Here is an 18,704-nt window from a genome sequence, read left to right as displayed (position 1 = left end):
GAAAAAGAAAATGTCCTCCATTTGCATTCTCACCAGCATAACAAAAGGAAATATATACATGTTTTTCCAAGTACTTTCAAAGAAAAAATTATGAAAAGGACTTTTGTTGTTTGGGGTCTGCATTTGTTTATGTTTGGGGAGGAATAGGAATGGAAAATTTATTTTCAAATCTACTTTGCATCTCTACTTTAGTGGTAGAGATTTAAAAACAAAAGCAACAAGCAAACAAAGTAAAAATAAGATCTGAGCTTTTAAGCTGATGGCTCCTTTTATAGTCTTAAAATTTATTATCCTTCAGATGCTCCTTTATAGGGATATCACAGTGCATTTATTTAACTAAAGTGGCCTGAGAATTTAAAGTATGTTTAACATGTACAAATGATTATAGTTCTTAAAAGACTGCCCATACCACATGTTCCTCTGTATCAAAATAAAATATATTCATCTGAGATTTATTCATAAACAATGAATCACTATTCTCATAAACAGTCTGCCTAGCCTACAGCTTGCATCTCTCTCTCTCTCTCTTTTTTTTTTTTTTTTTTTTTTTTTGCAGACTGCATTTTGATTCATTGTACACAGATGGGGTACAACTTTTTGTTTCTATGTACACGATGTAGATTCACACCATTTGTGTAATCATATAGGTACATAGGGTCATGATGTCTGTCTCATTCCACCATTATTCTTACCCCCAACCCCTCCCCTTAATGAGATATATTTCTATCCAAAAGAAGGAAGAAGGAAAAAAGAAAGAAGGTGAAACAAACAGAAACTGAATAGTTTATTTAATTTCACAAGATAAGTTATTGTAAAAAGTCAATAATGGTATCAATGCTATCTGAGCAAAAATGATGAACAGGCTGTACAGTAGCTATTCTAAATGTAATAGTGAAACTTGAGAGAAAGTCTTGTCAAAATAAGTCAAAAATTTTTATATGACATGAGACAATGAAGAGCAAAAGATCTTTAAACACAAGAAGGAAATCAATGATGAGGAAGCAGAGTTGCACCAAGAACAATACAACAGCCTACCACATTGCAAATAATAATTGTAAGAGGAAAACCACTTGAGGTGATTACCAAAAGTCACAGTGATCAATGAGATAGCTAGTAAAGGGCATTAATTATAGCTCTGTAGTGTCCTAGATTGAAAAATTGACTTTAAGCAAAGCAAGAACAAGAGCTTATGTTATGGAAGAAAGATAGGCCCTTCTTATTCCAAATATTATGACAGATAAAATAGATAAAATAGAATCACAGATAAAATAGAATGCCACTTGTCCCTACAGCATCATGGAGATCACCAAAAAGAAAGAAATCTGAAGTTAGATATAAATACAGAGCACAGCAATCTATATCAGGACAAATTATAATGATTAAAGTTCACACTAGAACTGAATAGATACACAAAAAATCACTATTTTCTGAATACATAAAATCCACAAAAGAGAACAGTGTGTATTTTTTTCAGAGATGAATTTGAGCTCTTTTAGCAAAATTCCTGATAGGCAATGCCAACATAGTTGATCAAGTTGAACAGAAATAAGACAATAGTGTCGATTATATGGTCACACAGCTGTCAAGAGCAATATTTCTGGTATTGGGAGTGGAAGGTAGAGAAATAGAAATGTCCTCACTCAATATCACATTTTTCTAATACTCTAATCATTTCATAATAGTATATGAGTCATTTTATAATCTTTGATTACTAAGTGAATGAATATTATGTAGATTTCATGGAATTAATGTGAAGAAAGCTGTCTTGGTTCAAAACACTAAGATGCAAAAGAAATCATGGAATTTTCCCTTCCATTCAGGGTTATTAGGAGAGTAGACAACGTCACTATTATACTCATAATAAGAAAAAAAGTGATGTAAACTGAAAATCAATAACCCTTCTTAGATCCATCAGAGACTTGAAATCAAAGGGCAAATGAGTGCCCCCCAAATTGGAGAGAAAAGTTATTGGATAAAAAGAATCATAAGTTAATGATGGAAAAGTCAGGAACAGAAACCATCGATGGGGTCAACATCAGGGCAGGAAAACTTAACAACTATGATTAACAATTACTGGAGGTTAGGAGTAGATAAAACTGACAGAAACTTCAAGGGGAACAAGCCTCAGTGGAGACCGGATACTTTGATGAGTTTTACTCAAAAAGAATACTGCCAGTTTCTTCCAGAGAAAGATCAGAGAAAATTCTCTTTGTGCTTCCAGTAGGGGGAGGACAAAAACAGACATTTTGAAATAGACTCAGAGAATTCTGTTTTTCTTAAGATTTGCCCTCAAATAAACTGTTTTATCATAGCTCAACCAACTGAGATTTTACCAGACCTTAACCAAAATGGGAGAAGAAAAATATTCATCTCCAGCCCCCTATGTTCTTTTTATTTGACCTAAATTTGAGGACAGGGGATAAGAAGCATTTATAAAGGTCACAACACAGACACATGGGTTTAATAAAATATGAGGTCCTAATAATAGGATGAGACTCCCCCTGTCCCCCAAATTTAGCACATCATAAGTAGGACTTTTCCACTTTATTAGGGGTTTATAACTGAAATATCTGCTTCATTCAGACCTTATTTGGAAAGAAGTATTTGTAACAATTCAAAGATAATAGGAAAAAATACAATAACCAGCAAAACAAACAAGCAACAAAAAGAAAAGAAATGAGAACACTGAAGAAATGTTAGATTCTGTCACCTAACAGATGCGAGAGACATGATGTAACTCCAAGCCAGGTAAATGTAAAACCTGACACTAAAGGTCCATTGAGCTCAGGTCCTTTTGCTCAGTACATCATGTTCAATTTTAACAAGATATTACACAGTATACCAAAAGACAAATGTTTAAAAAATAAACATCTAAAATGGACTCATACCATAGTCTAGCTAGACTATGAGCTAGACACAATGCAATATGGGCGTTATCGGACTGGGAATGTACTACGTCAGTTTGTATAATAAAGAATCTAGTGGGAAAAATGGACAATATGCAAGAACAGATGAGCACTGTAAGCAGTAGGAGGGAAACTCTATAAAAGAAGGGGAAAAATTGACAGAAATTAAAGACACTGTAACAGAAATGAAAGGTGTCTTTGATGGGCCCATCCACATATTATAGAGAGACTAGGAAAGAATCATTAAGCTTGAAGAAAGGTCAATAGAAATTTTTGAACATGAAAAAAAAGAGGAAAATAAAAACAATGTAAAGAACCATACATACAAGATCTCTAGTTTACAAATGGTGAAACATATGCATGTGAGAATATCAGAAGGAAAAAAGAGAAAAGAATTGAAAAAATACTTTAGGGCTCAAGATTTCAACTACCAGTACTGAAGAAAGAGGGGAAAAAACATATATTTTAAACAATAATGGCAGATCATTTTTCGCAATTAATATCCGACACAAAATCCTAAGTAAAGAAGCTCAGGAAACACCACATAGGGTAAATACCAAAAAATGCCATCTAGGCATATTATATTTAAATTTCAAAGAGTCAAACCCAAAGGAAAAAAATCTGGAGAGAAGCCAGAAAACAGAAAAAAAAACTATGTTATCCAATTGAAAAGGATCTGAATTACAGTGGACTTCTCTTCAGACACTATGCACTTTAAACACTTAAAACTGATCTAAAAAATAAACTCTATTTTTTTTAAAAGATGGTAAAAGCAAGTATAGTACTCAAAGTAAAGAACCTTATTAACCTAAATTCTTTGTCCAATAAAATTATCCTTCAAACATGAAGAAGAAAGTAAGGCATCCTCAAACAAAAATTTGTCACAGTAGACTTACTTTGCAAAAAAATGTTATATGTTCTTCAGAGAAGAGAAATGTTATAGGTCAGAATAAATCTACAAAACAAAGATTGGTCACTGGAGGAAAAATTAAGATAAAATAAAACCTTTTATTTTCCCTATCCATAATTGATGTAATAGTTTAAAACAAAAGCAACAATGTATTTAATGATTATAGGTTACAAATAAGTGAAATGAATGATGTGATAGTATAATGGATGGCTGGAGGAATAGGAACAACTGCTGTAAGGTACCTACACAACTTGTGAAACATGCAGTGTTGTTTGAAAGTCAATTTCCTTTAGTTGTATACTGTAATTGCTTCAAGGAAACCATTACAAAAAAGTAAAAAAAAAAAATGATATGCTAAAAGTAAAGATAAAATATAATAATATCAAATAGAACAAGGGTAATGAAAGGAAAACAGTAAAACATATGGTAGATGATAATTCAACTATTTCAACAAACTCTTTAAACTTCTAGTCTAAATACACCAATTAAAAGACAGAGAAGTGGCATAGTGAATGAAAGATGATACAACCACGTCATCTACAATAAACCCACTTTCAAAATACACCAGATGATTAAAAGTGTAAGGGATGAAGAAAAATATATGATACTAACACTAATCAAATAGAGTAATTCTAATAGTTTCAGAAAATGGAGAATATACAGTAAAAAGGTTGTCAGGGATTAATAGGGGCATTATAAATTGATAAGGTTAAATCTCCAAGAAGACATCATATCATTAATAAGTATACATTTAATGGAGTATCAAAATATATGAAAAAAAAAAAAACAAAGAAGGGTCTAAAATCAATAATATTAGGAAACTAGAAAAAGAAGAGTAAATACAAAGAAAACATAAGAAAATAATTAACATATTACTATTTAAATTTATATTCTTTATAAATGTATGTTGATTATGTTTTTACATAATGTTTGATATACTTTTTATATTAGTATCTTAATTTTATATTTTTCTAATCTAAAAACAAAATTATTATTGATCAAGATCTTAGGTAAAATCAAAAAAATTAGAAAAAAAGGTATCAATGGAGAAAAATCACTAAAAAAGTTCATTCTTTGAAAATATTGACAAAATTGATAAAATTCTAGCCAGATTAATTACAAAAAAAATAGACACAAATTATTAATATCAGAAATGAAAGAAGATAATCACTTAATGATCCATAGCTATTAATAGGACAATAAAGGACTATTATGAGCAACTTTGTGCCCAATCACCTACATGAAATGGACTAATTCCTTGAAAGCCACAACCTAATAAAACTGACATTGACAATTGATAATCTGAATTATGCCTGAATCCATATAAAAAGTTGAATAAATAATTAATAACTTTCCAAAAAAGAAAACATCAAGATTTGTTACACTGAAGAATTTATAAATATTCAAGGGCAAGAATTATGCTAACTCTTAAAATTTTCTTTCAGAAAACAGAAGCAGAGAAAATACTTTCCAACTTATTCTTAGGCAACATTACCCTAATACTGCAACCAGAAAATCTAAAACTGATATAAAAAATAAAGTCTAATTTTTTTTTAAAAGATGGTAAAAACAAGTAAAGTGAAATGAAAAAAGCCTTTGCAATGCTTATGGCAGAAATACAGACTGGAATATTAAGGAGACCACATTTATGTAGATATAATTTTCAAATCTAAACTGTTGCTCTTAAAAGTTAATTCCCTTTATAGGTAGGTAATTCTAATTACTGCTGAGGCAAGTTGACCTTTATATCAGTATAATGCCAAAAAAGCACTGTCAGATTAACTTTTGGTATTTTTACTAATATGAAAAAATCAACAGCTCAGACATGAAAGAACTTCATTTTAAAAAAGTAAACTCCAAAAAAAATTTTTTAAAGCAAAATCAATGCAAAAAAAAAAAAAAAAACCAGTAAAAACTGACATAATTCCTTTGACAATTTTGAGTAAACTTGAATGTTAATCATTATAAAGAACTACTCAGTTATATTGTTTATTAAAGTAACAAAAGACCTGTGTTTCTATTAGTTGTTATCTTGATAAAATGTGGAAATGACTGCCACCCCCCCCACCCCCCCCACCCCCCGCTTTAAGATCACACTAGGAATCATAGTAGAATTTAAGCACTGCAGCTTTGGACTATGAGATTTCTAACATTTCTAACTGAAATTGAAAATTTATTCAACGAAACTTCTGAAAACCCAAATTACAAAGTTCATTACAATTTTCCCTTTGTAGAAATCACATGGAAGTCTTATCAAATTACCTAGTAAAATAGTTTAGGCCAATCAAAGAAAGCACTGAAAGACCTCCTACCTTAACAGAGCATTCTTCCCATCGCTTCTTGTACACCAAACCTGTCGGGTTTGATAGCCGATCTCTATGTACCAGGGCTGGGAATGGTGATGTGCTTTGTAACTTTGATGTCTAAAGGTGACTTGCTCATTTGAATCAGAGTTAAAATCCAGAACAGTCCTTTCGCTGAGGCTAATTTCTTTAAGAGGAGGAAGTCTGCATTTACTCCATGGTCCCACCTTAAGGCTGAAGGTATATTCCTCTTCCCCAAGAGGGCAGGAGATGGGAGCATCACAGGCTCTGAACTCGGTGAGATTCGGACACTGCACACCGCCATAGAGGGGGGGTGCGATGGCTGCCCGAGTTCTGTACTGCAGCTTCTTCCCACATCCTTTGCTACACTTAGACCATGGGGAGAACTCAGATACAACACAATCTCGGGGGCAAGGAATGAGGCAAGCTTGTTCTGTGGGGGGCTGAGGGGCAAAGTGTTCACAAATTTCACTGGCCACCATGGTTCTGTTCAACTTCTGAAGACAGCGCACTGTCCGGTGCTGGAGTCCATGCTGAGCGGTCACACACTCTGCAGTCCTGGGTTTGACTTCACCCTGGGCATAAGGAACAAGCACACAGTGGTGCCAATCAGAAACCTCCCACTGGAAGAGGTCACTGTGCCAGTCACAGACTCGGAAACAACTTCTTTCCTTTGGAGGCCTGCTGCTCTCATCACAGTTAGATAAGTGGCTTGTCCACCCTTCAACGTGAAAACACCAGACTGCACGACTCTGGACTCCTCCTGGCCCACAGTCTCCTGTACACCTTCCCCAGGGACCTACAGGTAGAAAAACAAGGGTAATGATACTATGAGAAATATTCAGCAATTCACATGGAGATCAATTTACACTCTTCCCAACCCAATCAGTGTGAAATTACAAACTTTAGTGGAACAGAGACATAATGGATCGGTTAAGAATGTGGGCTCTGCCTCAGTTTTCTCTTGTTGAAATCTCATTCCACCTCTGATCAGCAATGTAAACTTGTAAAAATTACTTCAACTTTCCAAACTTTCGTTCATTACCTGTACTGGGTAAAAGATAATAAATGCACCAACTTGTGAGGCTGTTCTAAGGATCAAAGACATAATGTTGTGCCAAGAAGACAATACACATTTAATAAATGATTGCTACCATTATAATTATTATGTTCCAAAGCCTATATATCTAGCTCAATACTAATATTTTTCTAGTTAGGCAATGTTTCATTTAAAGCAAAGCCCTAAAGCCAGGATTTTAATAAAGCAGAATTTTTCATGTTTCCAATGATTTAGTTCATACCCTAAGAGACTCAGAAAAGAAATATGTTTTAAAAAATAACTTGCTGAAATATCCTAAATATATTTTCATTTTCTAAATAACTGTCCTCAGTTTCAGTTGGTACTTACAGAGTAAATTGCATGAAGAAAAATTAAACTGATACAGGGTTGAAAAAGTCAGGTACTAAAAGAAACAGTAGCACTGAATTGCCTATGAAAATTCTGTCCCTAGAACCCTAGAATCCTTGAAGTATACCCACTATTATTTCTTTCTTTCTTTTTTTTTTTTTTTTTGTCTTCTGAGACTAGGTCTCACTGTTTTACCCAGTCTGACCTTGAACTCCTGGGCTCTCCTCCTGCCTCAGCCTTCAAATACCTGGAACTACAGGTATGCACTACTTCTCCTGGCCAGTTTTGATATTTGGTGTGTATGGACTCCAGGTAAAGTTTACAACATTAGCTTATAATATGCCTTATCTTTTAATTGATTAGTTTTCATGGGAAAGAGTTCAAGAAATGGACAAATAAGAGTTTCCACTGATGTTTATCACATTATTGGCTTCTAATCTATAGATGTACCAGTTGGCATTATTCAAAAGATTGATCATACATCTATTTCCAAGGACAGCAAGTAGTCACATATTGTGTCAATGAGAAAAAAAAATGGCTGTTCCCTTTCACTTTATTTAAATATGTAATCTGAAGTAAGTTTTATAAGGTTAACTAGGTAACCTCTGCTCCTATAAAACTGTGATGATCATTAAGGCACTTCATACCTTGAGAAGCATAACAATCAACACAGGTTAGAGAAATACATTCTCTCCCTTCCCCCAAATCTGAACAGCCACACAAAATGTCCATTAATTACTTGTATTTTCATTACATTTGAAGGAACAGTGGGCATGTACACAGTCACATGCATTGTGGCAGAGTCATGTATCCCCAGAGAAACAGGCATCTGCATTTGGGACCATTTGTAAAAATGAGGATATCTTACTTTAGCAGGACAACAGTTTCTGTTTCTAACATACCATCATTCCAGTTCTTCCTCACATCCCTCTTCTGGTTCATACAAACCTATAATTCTTGGCAACACCATGTCAGGCTATAGTGATAATGGCTCCTGTCACTTTGTAAGAGAAATTAACATGGAAGATACCCTCATCTTCTTTCAGCAGCCACAAGCAAGAGATTTATTTCTCTTGCTGAAACAAAAGGATGTCTCATTGATTGGAATAAGTCAGATTTTACTCAGGAAAATGCCCTTGGGTTTGTCCACTCACATCTCTGGGTGTGTCATCCAAGGATTGACTGCTCATGGTTTAGAGAACACACGTGGGAGTGGATGCTCTGCACGCTAACAGATTCTATCTGCTGCCCTACATGTGGATGTTCCTACAGTTACCTACAATTTTGTACTTTGCAAATTGAGACATTTGTTATTACTTGGAAGTAACAACATGCTCTACAGTTGAGAAATTCTGGAGCACTTTAAGTATCCTACCCACTGTCCATCATGTCAGAATACACTTGCAAATTTTTTATATTTATAAAATCAAATCCAGTTACTAAAGAAAAATTTCAGAAATATACAACTTTTAAAAGTCTAAAAATTTAAAAGTTTGTAGCCAACATTTAAAATGGAAAATCAGTTTTGAAAAACATAAAATATATTGGATAAAATGAAAGGAAACTTTCTGGTAAAGCACTGAGGGTTTTTAATAATAGCTATGAGTTTATCTCTATTTGTTTAGGTATTAAAGACACATAATTTTCTATTGAGGATATTTGGTATGTGGATTAAATAAAGACCAGAAAAGTCAAGTCACTTTATAATCAATCTTGAAAATTTTAATATTAAACTTAATTCAGTCCATCCCATAAAGTACTCCTGTTCTTCCTTTTAAAGCACTTGACTAATATATTTTCTTACTATTATAATATTGATTTCTCACTAAAAGTTCTCCATTTACTTTCAAAATATTTAAGGTAGTCTTTTTTGTTATTTGAAATTATTATCATTTTATAAGTTATATTTATAAATCACTCTTATTCTCTTAGTTTTCACATCCTCTGGCCATATGAAATTTTACCAAATAGTAACATTTTCCTAAATCAGTGGAAGACAAAATATAACTATTTTATTAGGAAATTAAAATTGCTACTGTTGCAGATCTGCTTCTTAGCTTAGCCATGGTCTCCTATTGGCAGGTTAATATTCCTTTGGATATAAAAGCAACAACAAATGACAGTGGTGGATGAGCAATGATTTCTCCCTCCTAGAGCTGGAAATTTAGACAGTCGTTCTCATAAGGTAAGAAATGTGCATATTTGTAAACATTAGGGGTACATTTAGAAAAGCCGAGTGAAGTGAGAACAGTTCCTTATGTTAAGGCAAACTTTGGTGACCATTTGAAAACATTTAAATAACAAGCAAATGCAAAGTAAATTGTGTATGCTTAGACTAAATGGAAAACAAATTGCAAAAAAGACATAGGAGATGGAGACAGGACCTCTCAGCAATTGACCTATAACAATTTGCATTTCTCAGGCATGGAAGAAAATGTGTTCCATGATTTATTTGGTTTTATTGGCAATGAACTTTCAATACACACATGAGTGAAAGTCACATAGCCCTGAGGGGTTTTTCAGAAAACATATTGAAGTAAAATGTGGCCTGCAGTTTAAGAAAGCTTATATCCCTTATACAAATTCAGAAATAGAAGATTAAAAATTTGAGCAGTTGCACAAAGAAGAATATTACCTTTAAATTTACCACATGTATTAAATATGATTACATTCAGAATATATATTTGAAATATGTAAAAAAATAAGAAAATTATTATTTTAAGTATGCATTCCATCCTTTTGTCTTAATTGGAACACAGGTACCAGGTTATAAAATTAAATAAAATTTAGAACACCAGAAAGATTAAAAGTTTAGTTATTAACATAAGATTGCTCTAAACTAAAACTCGTGCTATATTGCATTAAAAAAATTATTTGTTCTAATATGTTATATGATAGAATGCATTTTGATAAATCCATACATAAATGGAGTATAATTTCTCATTTTCTGATTGTACATATTGTCGGATCACATTGGTCATGCAGTCATTTATATACATATATTGTCTGTTTCACTTTACTATTCTTCCTACCCTCATATCCCTTCCCCTCCCTTCACTTCCCTCTACCTAATCTAAAGTAACTCTATTCTTCGCTTGTTCCCCTCCACATTGTGAATTAGCATCCACATATCAGGGAAAACATTCAGTCTTTGGTTTTTGGGTTTGGCTTATTTCACTTAACATGATATTCTCCAACTCCATCCATTTACCAACAAATTCCATCATTTCATTCTTCTTTTTCTTGAAAAAAAAATTTCAATGATACAAAGGGAATGGTGGTTTGGAATATATTATCTGTCATCTATCTGCAACTTACTGTACTTTCAGTAGGAATAAATTCAGTTACTATTGAATAAACTGCTAAGTATTTTAAGCCACATCAGTTTTAATTATCAAATTAAAATTGTGGTTTATAAGTAAGTTCTTTGGACATTGAATGGTAGCACTGATGAACTGTGAGGTCACTTTCAAATTTTTGACTGATTCCTTTTTTCTTTGGCCTGTGTTTTGGCAGGAAGTTCAAATTTGTGAAAGCTCTAATGTAATATTCTGCCAGAAGCAGAAAAGTGCTGGCAAATTTTATTCTCTTAATTAAGTTACCCTTAACTTGATTAGTTTAGATGAATGTGTTACCCAATCTAAATCATCACATTTGAGACAGACTGCTATATGCTTCAATTTAGGTGTGGTGCCACTAAAATATCTGCAACCAAAAGTGGCGGGGGCGGGGGTATTCTTGAGGTCAGAGAAAATAAGCACAATCTCCACTGCTTCTGCACAGTACTTATCACTGTCTGAAGTGGCAACCCTGATTTAATACCATTCATGCAATAGGAAGAGATGCTTGCTTTATTATTCACTTTTCCTAGCCACAGCTTTTATTATCCTGGCATTGTTGTATTTTTAACTTGGGAAAGGGGGTTGAAGAATGATATGAATCATAATGCAGAGCTTTAACATCTTAAGTTAAAATATTTGTAGATAATTACTCTACCAAAGCACTATCATAAACCACAGAATTATAAAAATCTGATATAAAATAACAGTGACTCACTTGCAAGAGACCTCATCTTCAAGAAATAGCTCAGAATTTATGTAGTAACTTTCACTGCTCCAAAAGTGTCTGCATCAACTTTAGAATAAAGTAATAGCTCACTTACCTAGCAGATGCTTCTGTATGAAACATCACTTAATAAAATGCATCCAAGAACCCAAGGAATGAGAAAAAGTGGAATTCATTCATTTAAACAATTATTCATCACCAACTATTTGACAGATAAGTACATCAGATTCTGGGAATATGAAAGTTAATGACATTATCTCTTACACAATCTGTGCACTAAATGTAAGGCTGGTTTACCCATGAGAAGGTCATGTGGCCCCTGTTCAAGCCTATCTGAAACCTACCATATACACTGTATTAACATCTTTATTTCCCAGAGTTCATGAGACCTGAAGCAGCAAACCCAAAACTGGGAGAGAATCTTGGAAGTAGGTACACTGATGAAAACAAGAAGAGTTGGGAGGTTCCATGTCCAGCTTCTGAATTCTATCAGGATAATCAATAAATCTACCACCTGAGGATGCACAGAACCACTCAATACTTTATGCACTCTCAAAGAAAATCCTCTCATTATGTATATTCATTACTGAGTCATTTGTCAACAGATGTTGGTAAAAATACAACAGAGTATAACAACACAAATAGTTTTAGGTGAGAAGGAATTTGAGTTTCAATGCAATTCATTCAAAGCATCCCACTGCACTCTTTATAAGCCAAATGCTCCTTAACACTGAAATTATTTTCAGAAAACACATCCATGGCCTGAAAAATATGTATGCTAAAGCATTCTAATAGATCTCCTTAGAAAAACTTACCAGGAAAAAATAAATGCTTCCAAATACAACTTCATTTTCATAGGCATAAAATCTCACATTTGACAGTATCCATGATTCCATAAGAGACGTACACAGAGCATTTGGACAGGACATTTATATCTCACGGAAGCATAGGCATTGTTGCTAACATCACTGGCTCTTTCTGTAGAACTGTATTTTCTTTGATACTAACAGTGCATTTTAAATTCATTTCACCTTTATAGACAGATGCCTCTGACTTCGAAGTACCTCTGTTATTTACCATTTTTTATTGCAAATTATTAGTTGCCAGTGGCTAGAACATCCATTAAAAGTAGCTTGGCAGGAAAAGTAGATTAGAAATGTATCTGAACCACTCATCAGCTCATGCAAACACCACAGAGACACCTTTAAAAAAATTGGTTATCAATATTTGTGATTTGAACTCCACTTTCTAAAAATTCTAAAGCCTAAAAGAGACTCTCAAATCACATATACTTCATAGCATTCTGACACAAGTGAGTCTTTTAGGATCACTAAACCCACACTCTGCTAATTCCCTAGAATGCAGGGGTGGAAAGGGAATCTCACAGATCAGTTTCTACAGGAGGAAATAAAGCCTAGACAAATTCAATGACTTTCCTAAGGTCACACAAGCATTTCAAGTAAATATGAGGCTGACAATGCCATTTCCATGTACCCAATTCAGTGGTCTTTATACTATAATACTCTGGCCTTTAGTACTGCATTTCTAAGATCATGAGGGGAGAACAGGTACTCCATAAATGATCAAGGTGTGGGGGAGGAAAAACAGAATAAATAAGTGGAAATTACATTAATTCTCATAGAAAACAGGCAACAAACTGCCTATTGAGACTTTTCAGCCCCCTGGACTGCTACCCTGAGCAGACAGTTACTCCCAGGGGCCCTTCACAGTTTATTACATGAATTGTGAGACTTAATGTCATTATATGCAAGGAAAACAGACTCAGCTACTGCTCAAGTACATACATTAAAGTTGGGGGTTTTAGCACAAGAAAGAACCCTCGGGCAGCAATAAGAAATGATGTGTCCATAGACTAGCTACAGCAATAATAGTAACAGGCATCAGTTCCTTCTGAACACTTACCATCTTCTCCATACCACACATACATTATTCATATTGTTGATATTGTTCTGCTTTGCTGGATGAGAACATCAATACTTGAGATCCAAGAATCACTCAAGATGAACAGCTCAGGAGCCCTCTCCAGCTCTATCTTATTCTAAACCTTTCCCACAACAACTGCAATGTACCTATTTTTAGCAGTGATAGCCCTTGAACAAATGATGCCTTGAAAAGCCTATTAGGAAAAAGATATTTAGAAGCGGGGTCTGTCGTTTTGTGTGCAGCAAGCATGAGGAGCTGAGGGTCTTGCCACCCTTCAGCTCCAAATGCTCTTTGCCCTGTCTCTGTCCCAGCTCAGTGGCCTGGCGCAGGTGATGGCCTCAGAACTCCTAGGGCTCTGATACCTGTCAAGAGATATTTATGGGGTATTCTCATCCCATAAATATGACTCCACTCAACTTTGGCTTTACTTACAGTAAATGCTTCAGTTCAGCTCTCTGGATTCCCTGGAGAGGTAGAAGAAAACCATTTACTCAGCTGTTTTGTGTTAGTTAAGTGGAAAAGACAATGGCAAGTAAGCCAGAGATGGAGTAAAGCCGAATCCCACACACTTTTTCTGAAGAATTTCCTCCTCAGCTTACTGACCACCCAGGCATTTGGGACTCTATAAGAGGGTCAGAATTCAGTTTGCTTTACACTGTGCAGAAAGCAAACTGGATCACACATGGAGGAGGCTGAAACTTTTAAGATGAGTCCCTGCTCAAAAAATGAGCATATAGTTCTGCTTACAGAGTCAATAAATGTTGGACTGTGTAGAGGTCTTCTTCTATGCTTTCTACTAGAGGTTAAAGAAAAGGCAGCCCAGCAGTGATGGGGTCAGGCACACAGGCTTTAAAAATACACAGAAGGGTGGGATAGCATCGAGTATGTCATCTGCCATTAGGTAACTCAAGAAATAACTGCCTAGGATAAAAATAGCATCAAAGCATATTCAAGATAATATTTTTCTTAGGAACTTTGAGAAAACCATCACTGTAAAGGTCTCATGGAATGTATCTGCTTCAGAACACATTCTCTTTCTAGTAGCAGATATTTGTATAAAATACAAATGAGAGAGAACAAAACACTAGCTGCATTTTGGCAGACAGAATATCTCATTTCATTTTTTTTCAAAGGAATAATTATTTCTCTTTCAAAACAGCAATTTTAATAGTATTTGAGACTTTTCTAGTTGGGAAAATAATTTTCAAGTTATTGCATTTGAAAAAAAAAATCTAAGAAATACCAGTATCATGGCAAAATTACAATGTTAATTTCTTTCTATCTAGAAACTAAAATCACTTATTTGCCCTATATATTCTAATAAGTATGCTAAAGACTTACATAACAATGTATAAAGATCAAATCCAATCACTCACTCATCAGTTTTACCTCCTAAATGTTGCTCTACCCTATTGATGCTTCTTCACTGCTATTGTTACCACCTTAGCTCCAGAACCCCTCTCTGTTTCATGCGTGAAAGGGTCAACTACCTGTTTATATAATAGGAGCTTAGAGGCTGCTCTTGCTAAAAAGTAGTGAGTCTTCAACTGGGCCTTCAGATGCCCAATGTATAACTAAAAATAGAATAAGTCTTGGCCTTCTGCCTTCATTTTGTACATGTCCTTTATTACCTTAAACTTTGGGTGAGATTCCTTCTCAATTCTGCACATAGACATGCTTATTATTCAAGGGGTGTTCATCTAAAGTTGCTAGTCCTCCCTCTTCAAGGCTGAAGACACCAAGATAGAAATAATTAGGGTATCATCAAGATTTGTGGGGACCTTCAGTTGCCAGATTAAGAATGTCCCATTCCACAACCTGGAACATGGGATAAAAGTCTTCACCCATTGCTCTAAACCTGCAGTCACCTTGGATTCCAGGAACAGTGGTGCCTAACAGACATCACCTCATAATGACATCAACCCCTAAGTGAGAATGATTACCCCAATACAGAAACTGAGGATGCTCCCCCTTGACCGGAGCAATCAACCCAAGTGAAATGGATTGCCTCCTCAAGGAGGCAATGATGATAACAACTTCCCCAGGACCATGAAGAATCAGACTTGAGCTGGTAACCAACCAGACCAGTTTGAACAAGGCTGCATAGTTATACTACCCTCTTAACCCACCCTAATTCTCCCACTACTTACACAATGCTCATATCAGTAACCCCCCAACAGGGCTGGAAACACTGGTCCATGGTCTTTCAGGTATAGCTACACTGATTAAAGTTCCTTTCTTGCTTTCCACCATTACTTTTTCCATGTTTTTTTTTTTTTTTTTATGGGGGATAGGGGATAAGCGATTGTATGTGATTTGTTGCAACCCCTAGAGTTGGCCTCTGGCTAGGACTCCAATAAGATATAAACTTCCAGAGTCTATTGATCTATCCTCACTCTATCCCTACCATAAATTATTTTTTCCTATTATAGCTATGTATTGTCTAATAACTCAAATTAGCATCACTTTGATGTAATGTATTATCTGGATATTAGCCTCTTGCTAAAAGCTCATCAACAGCTTCCTTTTTCTTCCACAATAAACAAAAACACAATTTAAAATGACGTGCAAGTACCTATCTGACCAGGCCCTGTCTTTTCCTCTTAGTGTCCTGATCATTTGGGTCACCCACTACTAGTCCATCATATCAGCCACTTCTGGCATCCTCTAATGTGCCCAGTTCCCTCTCTAGTTCTGCATCCACATGTACTGTGTCATAAACCAAATCACACCCACTGCACTTGAGACTCCAGTAAAATTCACTCCTACTCACCCTTCAGATCATAAGTCACTTCCTTAGGAAACTCTTTCCTATGCTCTGATAGCTCTTTATTCTCCTTCAAAATATCTGTCACTCTTGCAATTACAAATGTATTTGTGTAATTCATTGTTTGATCCTTGACTCATTCACTGGACTCTAAACTCAATGACAGCAGAAACATATTGGTCCCCTCACCACTCCATTCCCACCAATAGCTCAGCACTTGGCATGTGATGAGTGTTCAATCAAAACTGTGTATCACTGAAGCTAGATAAAACAGCAGTGTAGGTAGCAGAGTCATGTCCAACTACAGTTAGGAGTAATATCACAACTGAGAACTCAGCAGAGCAATTGCATATTGGTTTTGCCAAAATAAGGGACTTAAAAAAAAACAAGTCTTCCCTTTGTGTCCCCTTAACTTATGCTTATAGGAAGAAAATTCCAATAATGGTGCCCAACAGAATTTTCAAATACTGTTTTTTCACAAATCTATCTGTAATGCCTATTTTTCTTTGGAGGACTCTGTGGACCCTTTCTTGCCAACCTCCATAAAGCCAATGGAATTTAATAATGGAATGTCCAGTCTTTTCTTGATTAGCATGTTAATGTACTAAAATTCCCCAGTTTATAGAAACACATTTCATCATAGACATAGGTCTAATCAGAATGATCCATGAAACTCACTCAACAAGTAAGATGCAATTATCTTTTCTTCTCAAAGGATGAAAATAAATAAGAATTGCAAATTGGATCCTATCAACCTAACCTACTATTGGCAATACTAAAGAGCAATGGGAGATGGATTTGTGATGGTCACAGGCTCATTACAATGACAACAGCAGCAACACACCGCACATTCTACTCAATGATTTATAATGATCATGTCATGCAGTTGCTTGAAGAAGCCTTACAGAGCAGACTAATCTTTATAAGAACTCCCAGTACTTTAAGTTCCCTGAATATTTTCAAGAATATTGACAGAATGAAGGAAACAAGGGTGAATGTGATCTTTTTAGAGATTGCTGACATGATGATATTCTCTGATGCTTAAGAAAATACCTGAGACAAGAGCATGGAAGGTGTGTTTTAAGCCTGTTAACTTGGACCTCTCCTCTGCCTGAAGATGAAGCACTAAAAGATGCAGAAAACTCCAGCAGCAGAGAGATGGCTGTCAGGATGCAGGCTCCTGGTCAGAAGCTGGAAGACTCTGATGAAAATGTTTTCACATTTGCACCCTAGCAGGGCATCAAGGCTATAAGTGGAACTATTTACTCAGAATTGTGGAATCTGTATCAGAAACTGAGGACCCACCTTGATGTGGGGTTGACAGAAACATGTTTAAGAAATAAATTTTGATTACAGAAATACAAAAATTAATGAGGATGGTCAGAAGACATTTTTGAAATATTTATATATAAAATATTTTTCCTTCATATTTCTCTTTTCTATCTTTCCCCCTTTTAAATGGGTCATCAGTGACCCATTTTTTTAAGAGGAGAGATGCAATGAAGAAGAAACAAAGCAAATCTCTGGTAGTGTAATCCATTACATAGGTTATGTTGGGTGTTGGGTATTTCTGAGATGCAGATTCTCTTCCCTGAAGTAGTATACTTCCTGGCTCAAGGGAAAAAATAAAATAATACAATAAAACTAACAACAACAGCAACAACAAAAACAAAACCCTTCCTCCCTGCCCCTTCTCCTCCCTGGAGCAAAACTGATTAGACTAGAGATGCTAGTGTCTATGACAGATCCTGTACCTTGCTTTCCCAGAGAAGAAGGGGCAGTTCTATCCAAGCAGAGCAAGCCGCAGTCACTAAGTATTTCCTGGAATGGCTCAACATGGCAGAAAAGTACCATAAAGGACTAGAGCAGCACAGAAGTTTTAGAAAGAGTCAGAGAGTTGCCAGCCAAACTCTCAGGAATTAGTATCCACTTGTAAACTGACAGTCAAAGAAAGGTGGACCTCCCAGAGAAAAAGTCAGGGAACTTTGTGGTAGAAAGGGTTCAAAATATAATCAAACTAAGAGAAAAACAAAGTTATATTTCTTATACACCAGATATTTTAGGCCAAGATTGATACCCACTGTAATAATCACTAGCATGTATAATTATGAAAGGCAATCAAAGAAGCATTAATAAATGCATTACCCTCTGGTCCAAGGGCTCACAGGCCTGTAGGACATGCAAGTCTTTGCTCAATAGTTCACTGAGAAATCCATTCTCATTACCCTTTCCTAGCTGGGTAAGCACACAGAAGTGGCCTGCAGTTGGTGTCAACTCCTTTTAGCTTTTGCATGATTGGAATTTCCCAGAGTGCTCTGTGGGAATTCAGCTTCCAAAGAAAGTGAACTGAAGAAATATCATTTGAGTTATGGGAGTACTT

The 18,704-nt window shown here is 35.2% G+C and overlaps 1 protein-coding gene across 1 annotated transcript in view; it reads right to left on the bottom strand.

Annotated features, from left to right (window-relative positions):
* The window catches only part of Thsd7b (thrombospondin type 1 domain containing 7B), a 715,164-nt gene that overhangs the window by 532,241 nt on the left and 164,219 nt on the right, over positions 1 to 18,704 (bottom strand). The window contains 1 exon segment of the mRNA XM_047545870.1: positions 6,129 to 6,939. Within this exon segment, the coding sequence (XP_047401826.1) occupies positions 6,129 to 6,939 (811 nt within the window).

Source organism: Sciurus carolinensis, chromosome 3, assembly GCF_902686445.1.
Source record: "Sciurus carolinensis chromosome 3, mSciCar1.2, whole genome shotgun sequence".
Classification (NCBI taxonomy): domain Eukaryota; kingdom Metazoa; phylum Chordata; class Mammalia; order Rodentia; family Sciuridae; genus Sciurus; species Sciurus carolinensis.
This window is presented reverse-complemented; position numbering and strand designations above follow the sequence as displayed.